The 16274-nt window shown below is 44.2% G+C and overlaps 1 protein-coding gene across 3 annotated transcripts in view; it reads left to right on the top strand.

Annotated features, from left to right (window-relative positions):
- The window catches only part of ADCY8 (adenylate cyclase 8), a 136616-nt gene that overhangs the window by 58239 nt on the left and 62103 nt on the right, over positions 1-16274 (top strand). For all 3 annotated transcript variants that reach the window (XM_070392349.1, XM_070392348.1, XM_070392347.1), the window contains exons 5-6: positions 2791-2918; positions 12638-12796. In XM_070392349.1, the coding sequence (XP_070248450.1) occupies positions 2791-2918; positions 12638-12796 (287 nt within the window). The remainder of the gene's footprint in view (positions 1-2790; positions 2919-12637; positions 12797-16274) is intronic.

Below are 16274 nucleotides of genomic sequence, written 5' to 3'. Positions count from 1 at the left end.
CAAGAATCTTCTCTCTTTTTATTTTTTATTGATTTTTTTCTCTGATTACAAAAGCAATGCTGTTCCTTATGTAAAATTTAAACGCCAAAGATATAGACAACACAGGAAGTACACAACCCTGTCGTCCTAGCCCTGCCCAACCATAGAACCGTCTTTGATAACTGGGTGTACAGATTTCCTAAGTTTTAGCTACACAAATGGTTTCATACATCCTCTGATTTCCCAAGATTTTTATCATATCAAAGCCATCGAGATGGGAGGAAAGGGATTATATTAAGACTAACTCAAGAAAATCTGCAAGAAGACCCTCGCCCTACTTTATTTTTCCTCTTCAATATCTCTTTTCAGAGCAACCTGGCTTCCTTAATCTGAACTTTACAAAGCAATTTCGGATAAGAGGAAGTTGCTTGCCTATTACTGTCAAGTCACCGGACAGCTCATAGGAATTGATCAGAAAAATATGTCTGTAAATTGACAGATAAGAAGACAGGCTTCCACGTATTATATGCATGAAAGAGTGTGCATGTGGAAGGCTGACTTGAGCATTTTGGTCTCTCCAGGGGTGCCGGAACCAATGCCCTGCAGTTACCAAGGGAATGCTGTAGGCAGTTAGGTTTTGGGGAGTCAAAAGTTTATGTGGATTTTTGACTGTGTGGGTGGTCAGTGCCCCTAAGTTTCACATTGTTCAGGAATCAGATACACACACACACACATACACAAATACAGCAATATAGTGAGCTTTTATAATGTTAATTTAATTTAGTGCAAATAACTTTCCTTTATTCTAGGAATATCTTTTTTTTTAATAAAGCGCTGATGTAGTCGATGGTGGTTGGGTTGTTATTTTGGTTTGTTGTTAGGTTTTTCATACTTCCTTGGCAAATACAAAATTGAGCCCTCTAGCCACCCCTCTGGCCCTCTGGTTTTTTAGTAACTGTCCCATCGACTCCATTAATCTGGAAACTGCCAGGTCTAGTGGGCGAAGGGCTCCATCTTGGCCCTGAAGCTGTAGGGGTCTCAGAGGAAGGGCCTAGGCGCCCCTGACTGACCAGACCTCTTCAGTGGCTCTTTTGCAAAATTAGCAGCATTGAAGCAGCCAATAGCCAGGAACCACAGGCTCCTAAGAATAGCCCTGGGAAGGCTGTGTGTGCCCTCAGAGTTCCGAGGGTAGCATCTGTGCCCATTTGGGAGGGTTGGCCAGACCCTGGAGATCGGATCCAGACTGGAAGTACCAGAGCCGGGGCCGAGTCTCTTTTCCTTGTCTGATGCTTGCTTTTCACTGGGAGCGGGGCTCAGTACACCCTACATACCCTTTCACCCAGGCTTTTAAGTGCATTCATTTGTAACCGAAACGTAACGGCCTGACTCCTGATGAGATTAGGAGACCAGTGCAGTGCTTTACAGCCTGGCTATACAAGGGCCTCCATGGTGCTGCTGGTACCTCAGTTTCCCATTTTCTGCAACTCCCCTCCCCCTGCCCTTGGGCCCCACCCCATAAGGAGGGCCTCTTACCCACAACGCATAGACCCGTGCTCCTGGGGCTTCAGGTCTAGAAGGCATCTCAGGGTCATTCAGTCTCACCCATCTACCCAAGGAAACCAAAAGGGAGAGTCATCTGCCCTGGGTCACAGATCGGAGAGGTGAAGGACTGGCACAGGGGTCCAAGTCCTCATCACAGAGGCAGGCCACATTAATTCAGTGCCCTCTCCACTGGGCCCTGCACTCAGTCTTTCCATGTCAATCCTCACAGGCATCATGAGACGGGTCCTATTCTTGTTCCCACTTTACAGATTAGGCAACTGAGGCTCAGAGGTTAAGCAATTTAACTAAAGACACAGGAAAGACGTAGGGTGTCTGGGATCTGACCCCGAGCAGTGTGACTCCTCGGCCAATGCTCTCAGCCCCCATGCTGCAACATTCAGACAGTTCCTGCCCAGTACGAAGTTTGCACCTTTTCTTTGGGGCTTGTTATGTTTTGAAACTTTGTAAAAATCATGTGTTCAAGATTGTGAAGCCACCAAACAACTGTGTCCCGCTTCTAAGACACAGCCCGTTCTTAAGGTGCCAGTAACCTACATGGGAAGAGACTTAACATAGAGTTGAAATAGTAGAAATCTCTCCTAGTAAACGATTGATGATTTTAAGTGCTTGTTGTTGAGTGAAAGACTGCTAAAGTCCGTTAATTCAGAGGCTTGGCCAGAGAAGAAAGACAGTGCTGGGGGTAGGATTCCCAGGGGAACACGCAGGTTGAATGCCTGCTCTTCGCCTGGCCTGTCCACGTGATGGGTGTTCAGATCAGAAAGCTAGTGCCCAGCAGCGCTGAGAGACGGTGCTGAATCTGTCAAGGTCAATATCCAGGGTCTTTCCATGTCTCCACTCTACCTCTGAGCCCTTCAAACCCCTACTTAGGGTAACGCCTCAGTCCCTAGGACAGCGGTTCTCAACCTGTGGGTCGCGACCCCTTTGAAGGTCGAACGACCCTTTCACAGGGGTCGCCTAAGACCATCCTGCATATCAGATATTTACATTACGATTCATAACAGTAGCAACATTACAGTGATGAAGTAGCAACGAAAATAATTTTATGGTTGGGTCACAACATGAGGAACTGTATTTAAAGGGCAAGAAGGTTGAGAACCACTGCCCTAGGAAGATAGCGCAGGTACAATGCGAAGGTGGGTCCCTGACCCCCGGTGCAGACCACCTGACCTGGCTTCCCTCCTCCAAGCCGCTCTGGAGCCCTGGCCCATCTGCGGACTCAGTCCTTGCCTCTCCATCTGTTCCTTCCAGGAGCATCACTGTCTTCGCATCAAGATCCTGGGGGACTGCTACTACTGCGTCTCCGGACTTCCGGAGCCCCGCCAGGACCACGCCCACTGCTGCGTGGAAATGGGCCTCAGCATGATCAAAACCATCAGGTAACTCGGGGTCTCCCTCATAATGCCAGGCCTTCGATGCGCAGGGCGGGAGAGGCAAACACTCCATCTATCCTTTGCGGTCGATCGCATGCATGTTGAAAGGTGACGCCCTGACTTGTTTCATGAACACTGTGTACCCATTGCTTCTCCCAAATGAACCTAGTAGTTTCAGGATGTTCGATTTATACCTCACTTTCAATTGTTTGTGCAACAAATCTGAATTACCAATGTCCTCGTGGGGATATAGCAAGGAACAAGACGAGCAGAACGCTCGCCTTCAGGGAGGCTACGGAGCCGCGGGAGGGATGAGCACATAGGCAATTTCAAGATGGAACAATAAGCTCTGTGATGAAGCAAATCCAGGATGCTTGTGGGGAATAAAGAAGGAACAGCTCATTCAATCCTGGGCGCTGGAAAAGGCTCTGCAGAGCAGAATGTCTGAGCTGTTTCCTGAAAAGTGAGTAGACATTAGCCAGATCCTGAGGGGGCACGAGAGCCTGGAAGACAGCACTGACAGGTGCAGCGATCAGGAGCTGGGACCTGGGGAGGAATGGGTGGTGGCAGCGCACTGAAGCCAGGAGCAGCGAGGGGCTGCAAGGCCTCCTGGGCCATTAAGGGGCTGGACCTTATCCTACGGCCAAAAGGAAATCATTAAAGGGCCACCCCAGGGTGGGCCTCATGGGTATGCAACAGCAGAACTCCCCAGAGTTTGTTTTTAACTTCCTTCATTTTAGTTTTCATTTTGTATTCAGGTATAACTGACAAATAAAATTGCACATATTTGAAGGGCACAATGTGATGATTTGATATACGCATAACATTGTGAAATGACTATCGCAATCAAGCGAATTAATATCCGTTACTTCCCATGGTTATCTTTTCCTCTTCCTTTTTTTAAGAGAACGCTAAGATCTACTCATCTACTCTCTTAGCAAATTACCAGTATACACTGCACTGTGATTAAGTATAATCACCCTGCCGTACATTTAATCCCCAGAACTTATTTTTATCTTATAACTAAAAGTTTGTACCTTTGACCAACATCTCATCCCTTCCCCACCTTCGTGCCCAGCAACCACCTTCCCACTCTGTTTCTTTGAGTGGGACCTTTTTTTTTTTAGATTCACATATCCAGCATTTGTTTTTTTGTGATTTTTTTTTCTATCTGGCTTATTTCACTTGGTACAATGCCTTCCAGGTTCATCCATGTTGACACGGTAACAGGATTTCCTTCTTTTTTAAGGCTGAGTAATATTTCATCATGTATCTATTTTATGACCTTCATTATCTAATCATCCACATCTTCTTTATCTCTTCATGCACAAACTTTCCATAGAACTTTGTATGTTGAGCTTAAGCAATAGGTATGCTGCAGAGATGGCATTGCGGGAGAAATGAACAATGATGATCAGAATTCTTTAAGAGAATTAGAGCATTGTCATTTATCTTTCTGGAGAGGATCTTGTCCCTCCTGGCCATTTTCTCTGATTCACGGTCTCCTTTCTGAAGTTCTGGAGTGGGAGAGTGAGAAATGAGAAATAGGCTGAAATGACTCAGGGCTTCTCTCATTGATACATAATAAAAAGTGCTGCTTTTACTCCTTTAGAATAAGACAATTCAGTGGGATACTTTTCAAGCTGCATGAGTCAGAGTCTATTAATACTCGAACATCTCCTGGATTATACTGTAGGGGACTTGAGGTCCAGCATTAATTCTCCCAGTTAACAACACGGCGCAGTGCAGGGGGGAAAGCAAGAGCTCTGGGTTTGGGCGAGCCTTGATTGCAACTGGCTCAGCCTTCTAGAGTTTCCACTCTCTGGTCAGGCCTTGTCCTCTCGGGAAAGCCTGGCAGACAATATTTGCACACGAATGTGTGTGGAAGAGAATCCCAATGATGCTGCTCTATCAAATAATTAACCACCTTAACCAACTATTACTTACAAGGGATGCAATTTTTTATTCAGCCCAAAAGGCATTTATTTCTGCCAGAAAACTCCGCGGAAGTCGTAGAGTCTGGAACCATGTGGAGCAGTATACTGCACGGGTTGTAACGTAATGTCAGTGTCAATAACTTATTTGTTGACTGGTTTCCCCAGACCAGATGGCCACCTGTGTAACTGTCATTACAGATGGATCCCTGTGGAGGTATGTCCCCACCCTGTCAGGGTCTGTCCTTATCCCTCTTTCTGGCCTTTCCTCAGAGTTAGCATCCCAACAGCAGTCCCAGAATGCAGCACGGCTGTAAGAGGCTGGTGCTTTGAACATGAGGCTGGTGCTTTGAACATCTTGGCTCTCTGGATCCCAGGGGCTCCGGTAGTTTTTTTGCTAAAAGTGACATGATAATTCTTGCCCAAAAGCAAACCAACTCAAAGGGACCCAGGTCCCTTATTCACAGATCAGTCCAAATATATGAGAGAGATTCTCCGTCAATCACAGGCAAGTGGGCACAGGGTGCCAACATCAGGAATGGCTGGACTTAGCTGCGGTTGGTGCTAATTCAAGCATCACAAGTTTCAGAAGTGAGTGAGAGTCAAGACAAGCAGAAGCACAAACATAAGGGAGACCACTTCCCTGTCTTTGTCTTTTACTGGGGTGTTGCTACTGTAGTCCTTTGGATGGAGAACCAGTAATTGCTTCTGGTGCCTGAAATCTGACATTTATACCAAAAGGATCATTTAGACCCAAAGGGTAAGCTTAGGAGACCTCACATACATCCCTAACAAATTAGCAGAACCAATACTGAAAGTGGAGAAAAGTCCGCAAACGTCAGAATAGCAAGATAATGAGCCTTAGTCAAGCCTCAGATTGAATTTATTCCATTAAAAAACATTTGATTTTAGAAACACATTAGCTAGATGAATGACAAAAAAAGCAATGGCATGTAACTTTATATCTAATGAAGCATTTAGTGCCGTCTTATGCATGCCTGTTCATAAAATTAATTAAAATCGGCTTACATAATGGCTGCAGGTGGCTCCTCTTCCCATGCCCTGGTCTATTCCAGGGAGGCTTGATGGCTGAGAAGACATCACATTATGGTGGGCTCCGTTATAAGCAATATCTTTATGAATGATCTACAGAAGTCTTCCTTGGTGAACTTAATGAAAATCACAGAGCCTGGTCTTTTCAATGCAGCCACCAAAAAGTCATAGGATGACACCAGAATGCCAAGCAGGAACTGGCTTGTCCCTGGCTGGTAACTTGGAGCAAAGGTCTTAATCCCTGTGCAGGGTGGCCCCCAAGCAACATGGCAGGACAAGGGTGAAAAACAGGAGTTACTTTGCTTTCCTCACTTGCAAGGATGCCCAGGCTCTCTGCATGCCTCCTGGCGTCCTTCCTTTTTCTTGCCCTCTTTCTTATTACTCACCCTTCCTTTTCACTTTTTCTTCTCTCCATCAGCTCTCTTCCATCCCTTTCTTCTTCCTCCTCCTCCTCCTCCTCCTCCTCCTCCTCCTCCTCTTCCTCCTCCTCCTCTTCTTCTTCTCTCCCTCTCCTCCTAAAGCCCCCTTTCTCACCATTTCTGAAATGCTATTAACTACAGCATCCATAAGACCACATTCCTCTTAAAAATTCAGCAATTACAGCAATCTGGAGTCAATGGATAATTTATTGTTTTGCAAAAGCATTTACAATGGTGAAGATTGAATATATCTAGTAATCTTGATTAAATGTTCACCTTGTACCAGGCAGACACTGTACTAAATGATCTTCCTAACTCACCTCACCTAATTCACAACAACCCTGTGAGGAAACTACTCGTACTTCCCCCAATTTTCAGAGGAGGAACTGATGCTCTGGTAGGATTAATAACTTCTGATGCACAGCTTGTAAGTAACTCCATAAATGCCCAAAGGCAGGGAAATGGTGAGATTAATTTTGGCATACTACAAAATAGGAAAATGGGTAAGCGTCATGATTTACATTAATATTTACCATAACAGCATAAGAAAATGCTTGTATGTTTAACGAAGTATGCATTGTAGAGTACACACACACACACACACACACACACATCATTTAGGGCAACCTCAGCTTTTTAAAATATCTATTTTTACAGAAAGAGAGAAGGTCCTAAAACCCTGTGGTGGGAAATGGGTGGCTGGATCTTTCCTCTCGCTTTCCCTCACTAGGTCCACGCTGTTTTGGACAGGTGTCGACATTAGTCTTCCCATGTTGTGTCCACCCCCAAAACAGGGGACTACAGCTGAAGGGATACAGGCAGCAAAGTGTCCGAAGGGCACTCGGCCTTGGGCCCTTCCTTACTGACCTTGAGCGGGTGATTTAACCTCTCTCTGTCCAGCTTCCTTAGTTCACCTCTGTCACTAACTCCCTCCAGAAAGGTCAAGGGCACTGTTCCTCCCAGGTAGCTGAGGACCAAACACTCAGTTCTTTCTACATCATCAACTAGTTCAACCTTTTGAAGCAACTTATGTCTAGGAGCTGCCCAGTTGGTATATCAAATGGGTTGGTAGAAGCTCTTGCGATGTAACTAGAACACATGCAAGCACAGTTTTAGCAAGAAGGGTAAAGTGATCAAATGCATAATTTTTGATCTGCTTCAACCTGTGTAATTGTTGTGTAATTATACGTTGGTATTGCTAACAAAAGTCAGTAGTAGCCACTATGCTTATGTTCAAATAGTACCAGGTGAAGTGCTTTATACACATGATTTTATAAACCATGCTAACAACTCTGCGGAGGACTGGTGCTCGCTCCCATCACCCCTGAGAAAACTGGGACTTGGACACTAATAGAGCAGTTGCCCAGGGCCTACAGCCAGTGAGTGGAGAATCCCACCCGCACACCAGGCTGCTTTGATGCAGATTCCAGGCCCCTTGGTGACGGTGAGTGCTCTGCACTGAGAAAGCCTATGGCAGTTGCTCCAGCTCCACAACCAGCCAGTGGTAGGTCCAGCTTGAAACTCCTGTCTCCATCCCCAGAGCTGAGGAGCTGGGTGTTCTCCACCCCACAGTCCTGCATGCTACTCTTCTGAAGTCTCCCTGTTCATCCAGGCATTTCACAGTGGAGAGAGTCTCATCGACAGACCAAGGGCGGCTACTAGGTTATTCCTCCTGTCATTCCTCCAGCACCTTCTGTAGACGGATTAATTAGCCAAAAAGAACCACTAAAAGCACTTAAATTGAAAGCAAAAATTCTAAGGTTCTTCATCTTTTTTTTTAACCTCAGTTTTCTATTTATTTTCAGAAAGAGGGAGAAGAGGAGGAGGAGAAGGGGAGGAGAAATAGGAAGGGAAGGAGGGGAGGAGGAGGAGGAGGAGGAGGAGGAGGAGGGACCTCGATGCGAGAGAGACACATCAATTGGTTGTCTCCTGCACGAACCTTGACCCGGGCCAGGGATTGAGCCTGCAACCGAGGTCCGTGCCTTTGTCTGGGAATCAAACCCGTGACCCTTCGGTTGGGCGGGCTGACACTCTTACCACTGAGCAAAACCGACCAGGGCATAAGGTCCTTCACTCTGACCATATACCAAGCATTCCTCTTTAACAGTTCAATGAAAAGGAATATGATCTTCAATCTTTTTCTGGTTAAGTTTTGCATGATTGGTTCCCAGCTTAATATAGAACTTCAAAAAAAATAATTATTATTATTACGTGGGTTCCTTATTTAAAAGAAATCTTAGAAATGCAACACGAAAAACCGGGAAGGCAAAGGTGCATTATTTGAAGGGTTCAGATGTGGAGGGTCACCCCCACTCCCCAAATGGCAGATCCAGAGACATCTCTGTGGTTCCCTTAGACGCATCTTGGGTCAACAGAGGACTGTGAAGCAAGAGAGCCTTTGATCCGTGTCCATCAATTCAGTGACTACTTAGAGCACTGGCGATGCCGCTGTGCTAAGCGCTGTGCTACATGCTGGGCGTGTACAAATGAAAGGTAGTTCCCTGCCCTCCAGAAGCTCAGAGGCCCCCGAGAAGAAAGAGAGGGTGCAGGTGTTTATAGTGCAGGCAATCTCTAGTCTTTTTCTCTTTATTGTGGCTGAGGAGGCACAGCTAACATCCCTGGAAGAACAGAACACAATTTGTAACTCAGCAGAATGTGCTCCCCTCTCACTTGAAGATGCTCCTAGGTCCTCCCCTGGAGAACCTGAAACACGTGGTGCGTGTCGGTGGCTCTGTGTGACCACCAGGTAGGCCTCCCAGAGAGGATCAGCGTCTGTGAATTATTCATTACTTTTACATAGTTTCATTCCAATCTTTTATGTAAGCCAAATCCCAGACATAACAAAAAGAAAGAAAACAGTGCCATAAAGAGATTTTGTCTCTTATGATTTTTCTTTTGCAGAAGAAAAAAAAATCTAAGTGCCTTTTCATTGAGATGTTCCAGTGCGTTCCCTGTGTAATGTTAATTACCTAATGGCACTGGCATGGTGTGCTGTGTACTCGTCCCTCACAATTAGTCAGCAAAGCACTCTAACATCCATTATCTCCTGTGGGACTCACCGGGGCTCTGTATGTGAAGCAATCAGCTAGAGCTTTATTTACAACCACTGAAACTCAAGGTCACCTTAAGCTATATGCCAAGGATCACACACCACACTGCAAAGAGCGTGAGGTTTACAAACACAACAGCCCCAGGTTAGTCCTAGAATCCTATGTGACCACAATAAAATCCTGTACCTTCCTGGGCTGCAGTTCCTTCATATATGGAAAGCAGCGAAGTAGTACTCAGTATGTGCCAGACATTATTTGCAACTCTCTACATATGTTTATTTGCCTAATATGACAATGCTATTATTATTCCCATTTTATAGCTAGAAGGTAAGTAGCTTACTTGAGGTCCTACAGCTAATAAATGGAAGAGCAAGATATAACCTCATGTCAATTGGCCCTAGAGTCCATGTTAACCTCTACACTCCAGTGACTCACATTGAATGAGAAGACCATGGAGTGAGACTGGTGATTGTAACAGTCAGGATAGTCCTGGTTATGCTGAAGTAACAAACATCTCCCAAATCTCAGCGCTTTAAAATAGCAAAGATTTATTTTTTGCTCTCATTTCCTGTCCACTATGGGAGGGTTGGGGGAGTAGCAGGGCACCACAATACATTGCCTCATTCAAGAACCCTGGTTAAGAAGGCTCCATCTCCAAGGTCATTGATTGATGGTAGACACAGAAGAAAAAACAAAGGAGTGTGGTTAACCAGACTTCTAAAGTTTATACTCAGAAGTGACTCATATCACTACTGCTCACATTTTATTGGCCAAAGTAACATGGAATATACAGGAAAGTGCAATCCTACTATGTGCTTGGATGTTGCAGCACAAGATATAGTTGGTGGACAGCACAGGTGACTTCTCCCAATGACCTGCCTTACAGACACTGAAATGCTCCTCTCCAATGCTGATGCTGTTTCTCCTCTTGCTTTGTTAAATGTTTCCAAATGGCTCTGACTCTTTTCATCATCAGTGGATAAAGGGAACTGTATAGTTTTTAATTTATAAGTCAAAACCATGGCCCAGAAACTAAAATCTTCACCAGGGACAAGAATCATCTCACCCTTTAGCTACAAGCATTCTTTCTAATCTCTTTGGCTTCCTTCCTAATAGCTAATTTATTTCAATATTTTTAATCTTCTCAACCGACATCAACTTTTTTGTTTAAATAACTTTGTATGATCTCACAGCCTGTTGGGAACAGAGAATACAGAGACGCGGTTTGCACATGGAATCATTCATTCACTTATTCTTTCCCTAAAAGGGGAGGCATGTTTCTAAGCCCAGCTCTATGAGAGGCATGATCCTTCAGGCTGTGAGAGATACAAGGGTTACTCAGAATACTGTCTTCAAGGGGCTTATACTCTTCACCAGAGAACTTAGATATGTGGGAACATGACACCCATCCATTCATCCATCCACCCTTCCATTCAATAAACACTTATTGAGTGTTGGCCAAGTTCCAGACAGTACGTTGGGAAGAGGGGTCTATGACACTGAGCCATGCAAAGTCCATATCCTCAATTCAACTAGTTTAAAATCCAGTGGGGGAGACAGATGGTTACAATGCAGCACCTCGCGTATTGCTCATATGGGATGTAATAGGAACACTGGGAAAGGCACATAATCGAGGCTTCAGTTAAATGAGGAAATGGACATTCCAGACTGATGGAGCATCCCTAGGCCAGAAGAAACACAGGCTCAGGCAACAACAAATTGCTGTGAAAGGCTGGAGTCCAATGGGCGTGTGAGAAGTGAGACTAATAATTTAGGCCCAGGGACAGATCGGGAAGGACTGTGTGTTCCGACCGGGAATTTTCCATTGCATCCTAGAGGCCAGTTTGATCTCCCCTCTTTATCCAAAATAATTATAATAATTATTGTTATTATGTATAAACTGTACTTATTATCTATTCTATTATATTTACACATACTATAAAACATACATGTTTTAAAGGATAATGATGAAATAAATAATAATTTTAAATATCTTAATTCAATTGCTGTACTAAAATCTTTCTGTTCTCTTGTTTAGTGACAGCAATGGGTTTGCACATAATTTATTCTATTTAAAGAATCTTAATAGTTTGTGAGACATTAATATAAAGGTCAGGTTCCAAATTCAGTTTATTTCTATACCTGTCTCTATTGGCTATCAGATTTAAATACGTATTTCATAAAGACAGGGAGATCTCGGGGGCGCCCTTGGACCACTGACTGTGTTTTTAAGTCAGTTTTGCCCAAGTTCCATATAAGGCTTGTCATAAATTTGCTTCTCTAGTAGCTCTGAGTTTTTCTTGCAAACTCATTAGAAGGCAATAGCTTTTTGATATTTTTAACAAATGGGCACAACCCCCACCAACACATTTCATTTGGAAGATCTGAAAACATATTAGTGAATGTGCAGCTCTGAGTATTTTGATAGATGACATAACTCATGTTTGACAGCCTGCTTCCCGAGGAGATGGCAACATTTCCAAACTTCCTTTTTCAAAATCCTCTCTTCAGAGCACAGATTTCTTGTGAAAAGCAATTACTTTCACCTTCTAAAACTGCCATCTTGAAACAAAATAAGCAAGTTGGGTTTTTCCCTAAATGTTTGCTAGAGAGAATATTAATAGCAACCTATTATCACAGAAAAGCAACAAATATGGGACACTTGTGGTTTTTCTTTTTCAATGAAAAATGGATAAATCATCTTTAATTTTAACAACTCTGTTAAGCATTTTGAAGTAAAATAACAATTGAATTTCTATGTGGCGCTGAAGATTTTTCTAGTTATTATATTTCAAAGTATTGTGTCGTAGCAGTTGAATTTTTCCTACATAAATGGTGTTATTTAACTCATAAACTGAAATTGTTTGAAATACTCTGAAAGTGAAGAAGGAATGTGTGTGCAGAAATCTTTCTCTTCTCTCAAGAGGCCTCCTCCATGCTCAGGGTCAGAGGACAGGCCAGCCCGGGCCCTGTAGGGTTGCTAAGGTCAACCCACATATCAAATTTCAGTGCAGCTTTTCCAAGATAAAAACAAAAGCTCGCATGGAAGTGGTGACATTGTCTTCCTGCATCCGAGCAGATGACCCAGCTCAGCCCAGGAACGTGAGTGCTCTGCTCTGGCGACCACTGCTCTGAGGAGGAGGCCAGGAAAGAGTTTTTAACAACGGAGGGATGGTGCGAAAAGGTCCCACGGTGTTTGGGATAACCGTGTAGAACGTGGGCCCACTCTGGCCTTACATGTGTATCTCTCCATTCACCTATGTCAACAGGTATGTGCGGTCAAGGACGAAGCATGACGTCGACATGCGAATCGGAATCCACTCGGGCTCAGTGCTGTGTGGTGTGTTGGGCCTGCGGAAGTGGCAGTTTGACGTCTGGTCTTGGGACGTGGATATTGCGAACAAACTTGAATCTGGAGGGATCCCTGGGTAAGCCAGAGCAAAGCCCTCGTCCTCCTAACCCTGGTCATTTGCCACTTTGTGGGAGCGGGTTTCCCCTGTGCAGAATTCAGGGGTATAGGTCTAAAAGCAATTATCTGGAAGAAGATAGAACCCTTCATGGTCTGAGATTTTTGGTTTTATATTTTTCTTTTAAGCCCAAATGGCTTTTTTAATGTCTGGTTATTTCCCATCCCTATCAATCCATATTTATAGGAATAAACTAAGCTTACTTTTCCTTTTAGTAAGAGAGTTTGCCCCCGATTCTGAACATGTATTAAGTACCTACTATGAACTAGCCAGTCTGCTAAATATCATTACTACATCACATCATTAGATTTTTCAACACCCCACACAGTAAATGTTATGAAGGGCCTCACCAACTTTACTGCCTCCCCTTGGTAATTCATCAGTCCAGTTTGCTCAGGCCTGACCTTTCATTATTAATCTCCAGGCCTTCAATGTGTCCCCAAGAGCCTGGCACGATGCTTGGCACATAGGAAGGAAAGAAAGGAAGGAAGGGAGGCACACAACCCCACTGTGTAATGGTTGACAGCCTGGACCCTGGAGTCGTGCAGAAGTGAATTAAAATCCTTTCCCTGCCACAGACACCAGCCATGTAGCTCCACACAAATTCTTCAGTCTCTCTGAGCCGTGGGTTCCCAGACTAGCGATTCTCAGCTTGTGCTGGAATCTGAATCACCTGGAGGGTGTGGTAATCCTTGGGCGGCTGGGCCCCACCCTCAGACTTTAAGATCAATGTGTCTGGGGCGGGACAAAGACTATGTCTTCCCAACAAGTGTCCAAGTGATGCTGATGCTGCTGGTGTTGGTAACACACTTTGAGGACCACTGTTCTCGAGCTTTAGTTAAATGAGAAAATGCATATCAAGTCCTTGGTCCTGTGCCCAGTAAACATTCACTGTGGTTGTGTTTGTAGCAGTTACCATGTGACACACATGTAGGGTCTTACAAGGACCTTGAAGTCCTTGTCTCCCTCCAGCACTGCTTGTGACCTCCCAGTGATGTGACTCTGGGCCAGGTACTTACTCCTGGTCTCAGGGCCAGTTTTATCATCATCAAAATGGGGGTGGGGGGTGCCTATCAGGAAGAGGGAAATTCTATGAGATGATCCATGGAGCCAGTCATGTTATAACAGCTTTGACTACAGATATCATTTATGCAAAATAAAGTGTTACCAAATGGTTAGATCATATTTACTGTCATGACTATCATTATTATATCCTGGCATTTAAAATTATCAGAAAATATCAGGTTTGCCTGACAGTCAATATATGGGAATATTGCCTGACTCATTTCCGTAGATAAACGTAATCACCAGAATCTCGTCCGCACAGTCTTTACTCCAAAACCCCAGCTAGCAGCCATGATCCAAGGAACCTCTAAAGCCCTGTTTCTATCAAAACGTGTAAATGTAAATTGATGGAACTTGAGCAGAAGACTCAGTAATGAATGAAGGTGAGGATGTCTTTCCCTACAGGAAACATAATATTGATTCAGTATGTGCAAATACTATTCCCCCTGCGCACTGATGCAGGGTAATAAAACGCAGAATCCAGAGAAAATACCAAATGGGAGTTGGCATTTAACTTAATTATCTTAAGAGAAGATCAGCCATCAGACTTTATAAAGATGATGCATGGAGCCAGTCATATCATAGCTTTGACTACCCTTCTGGGGGTTTCATTGTGCCTGAGAGAAAAAGACGGCCTTCTAGCCCTAGCTCTGAGGTTGACCAGAGAGACAGGTCTGGAACAACCATTTCATAGGAGGTCAAATGACCTTTCTCTTCCCCGAGGTCAACATTACTGAGTATGTACTGACAAAATCCGCCATGGGAACATTTCATGCTTATTCAGCGTGTTTCTGAAGAGAGCCCAAATATCTTTACATGTTTCAGTTTTTGTGTTCTAACCCTAGACGTCAGTGACTGTATGCAAGGCTGAGACTTTGGAAAAGGTGGAGAATGTGCCTTGCAGGATCAGAAATGCATCCTTGGTAGTTTCTGGGTGTTTCACGTGTCCTCTGCAGTGATTTATTCTCTCTATGAGCAGGAATTGAGTAGAATGGGTAAGAAGGAAGTAGAAATAGCACTAAAAGTACAATGTGTCTGGCCAGTATGGCTCAGTGGTTGACTACGGACTCATTCACCGAGTGGGTACTATTGTTTTTCCCATTTTCGTGGATGAGAAAATAGACTCATAGAAAGATTAAGTAACTTGCCCAAGATCTATCAGCTAGCAAGTAAGTGGTAGAGTCAGGGTTTTGATCCCACAATCCGGCCAAAGCGTTCGTGTCCGTAACCACAGTGCTAGGCTACCCACAGCACACTATGGCACTGTATGGCGTCTGGGTGAGTTAGGAGCACACAGAAAAATCCTCCCAGAATGACTCACCATGTGAAATTTCCACGATTCCAGTGTGAGCCTTAAGGCCCTTGATGTCATCTGTTCTTTTGCTAAAAAAGAAACTTGAATCATGAGCTGCAGTGGCTCATGACTGTGCAGGAGTGAGTCACTCACCTTGTGAGTGAGGCCGGCCAGTGGCCAGCCGGCACGTGGCCACAGCTCTGTTCTCCACTCCTTGCCATGCACACAGGTCAGGGAAAGCTTCTCTGTGGTCTTGTGAGGCCTGCCTTTTTCTTATGATTTTAGACGAGTTGAAGAAACGAGGCAAGATGACAAGAGAACTGTCATTGTTGCTTGGTGATTTTGGACAAAAATTGCCATTGGGTTCAGAAACATTTATGGAACTTGTTTTCCCAATATAATCAACATCACTGAAAAAAAAAGAAATCACTGACGGTTGCTTTTTTCTGTGTCCATGAATTTTTTGTTTTATTTTTTTTTGCTCAATCCCTTTACCCAGCACCTACCCACCCCCCGCAGCTGTCAGCCTGCTCTATATCTATGAGTCTGTCTCTATTTTGCTTGTTAGTTCATTTTGTTCATTAGATTCCACATATGAGTGAAATCATATGGTACTTGTCTTTCTCTGCCTGGCTTATTTCACTTAGCATGATACTCTCCAGGCCCATCCATGCTGTCACAAAGGGCAAGATTTCCTTCTTTTCTATGGCCCAGTGGTATTCCACAGTGTAAATGTACCACAGCTTTTTATCCACTCATCTACTGATGGGCACTTGAGTTTCCAAATCTTGGTTATTGTAAATAACCTTGCATCTATTCTTTTGAATCAGTGTTTCGTGTTTCTTTGGATAAATTCCCAGAAGTGGAACCGCTGCGTCATAAGGCAGTTCCATTTTTAATTTTTTAAGTAACTCCATGTTGCTTTCCACAGTGGCTGCACCAGCCTGCATTCCCAGCAACAGTGCACGAGGGTTCCCTTTCTCCACATCCTCGCCAACACCTGTTATTTGTTGATCTATTGATGGTAGACGTTCTGACAGGTGTGAAGTGATATCTCACTGTGGTTTTAGTTTGCAATTC

Source organism: Myotis yumanensis, unplaced genomic scaffold (assembly GCF_028538775.1).
Source record: "Myotis yumanensis isolate MYYU_CA2020_CCGP unplaced genomic scaffold, mMyoYum1.0.hap1 SCAF_15, whole genome shotgun sequence".
Classification (NCBI taxonomy): Eukaryota; Metazoa; Chordata; class Mammalia; order Chiroptera; family Vespertilionidae; genus Myotis; species Myotis yumanensis.
The sequence above is the reverse complement of the archived record's forward strand: the minus strand, read 5'-3'. Positions and strand labels throughout refer to the sequence as shown.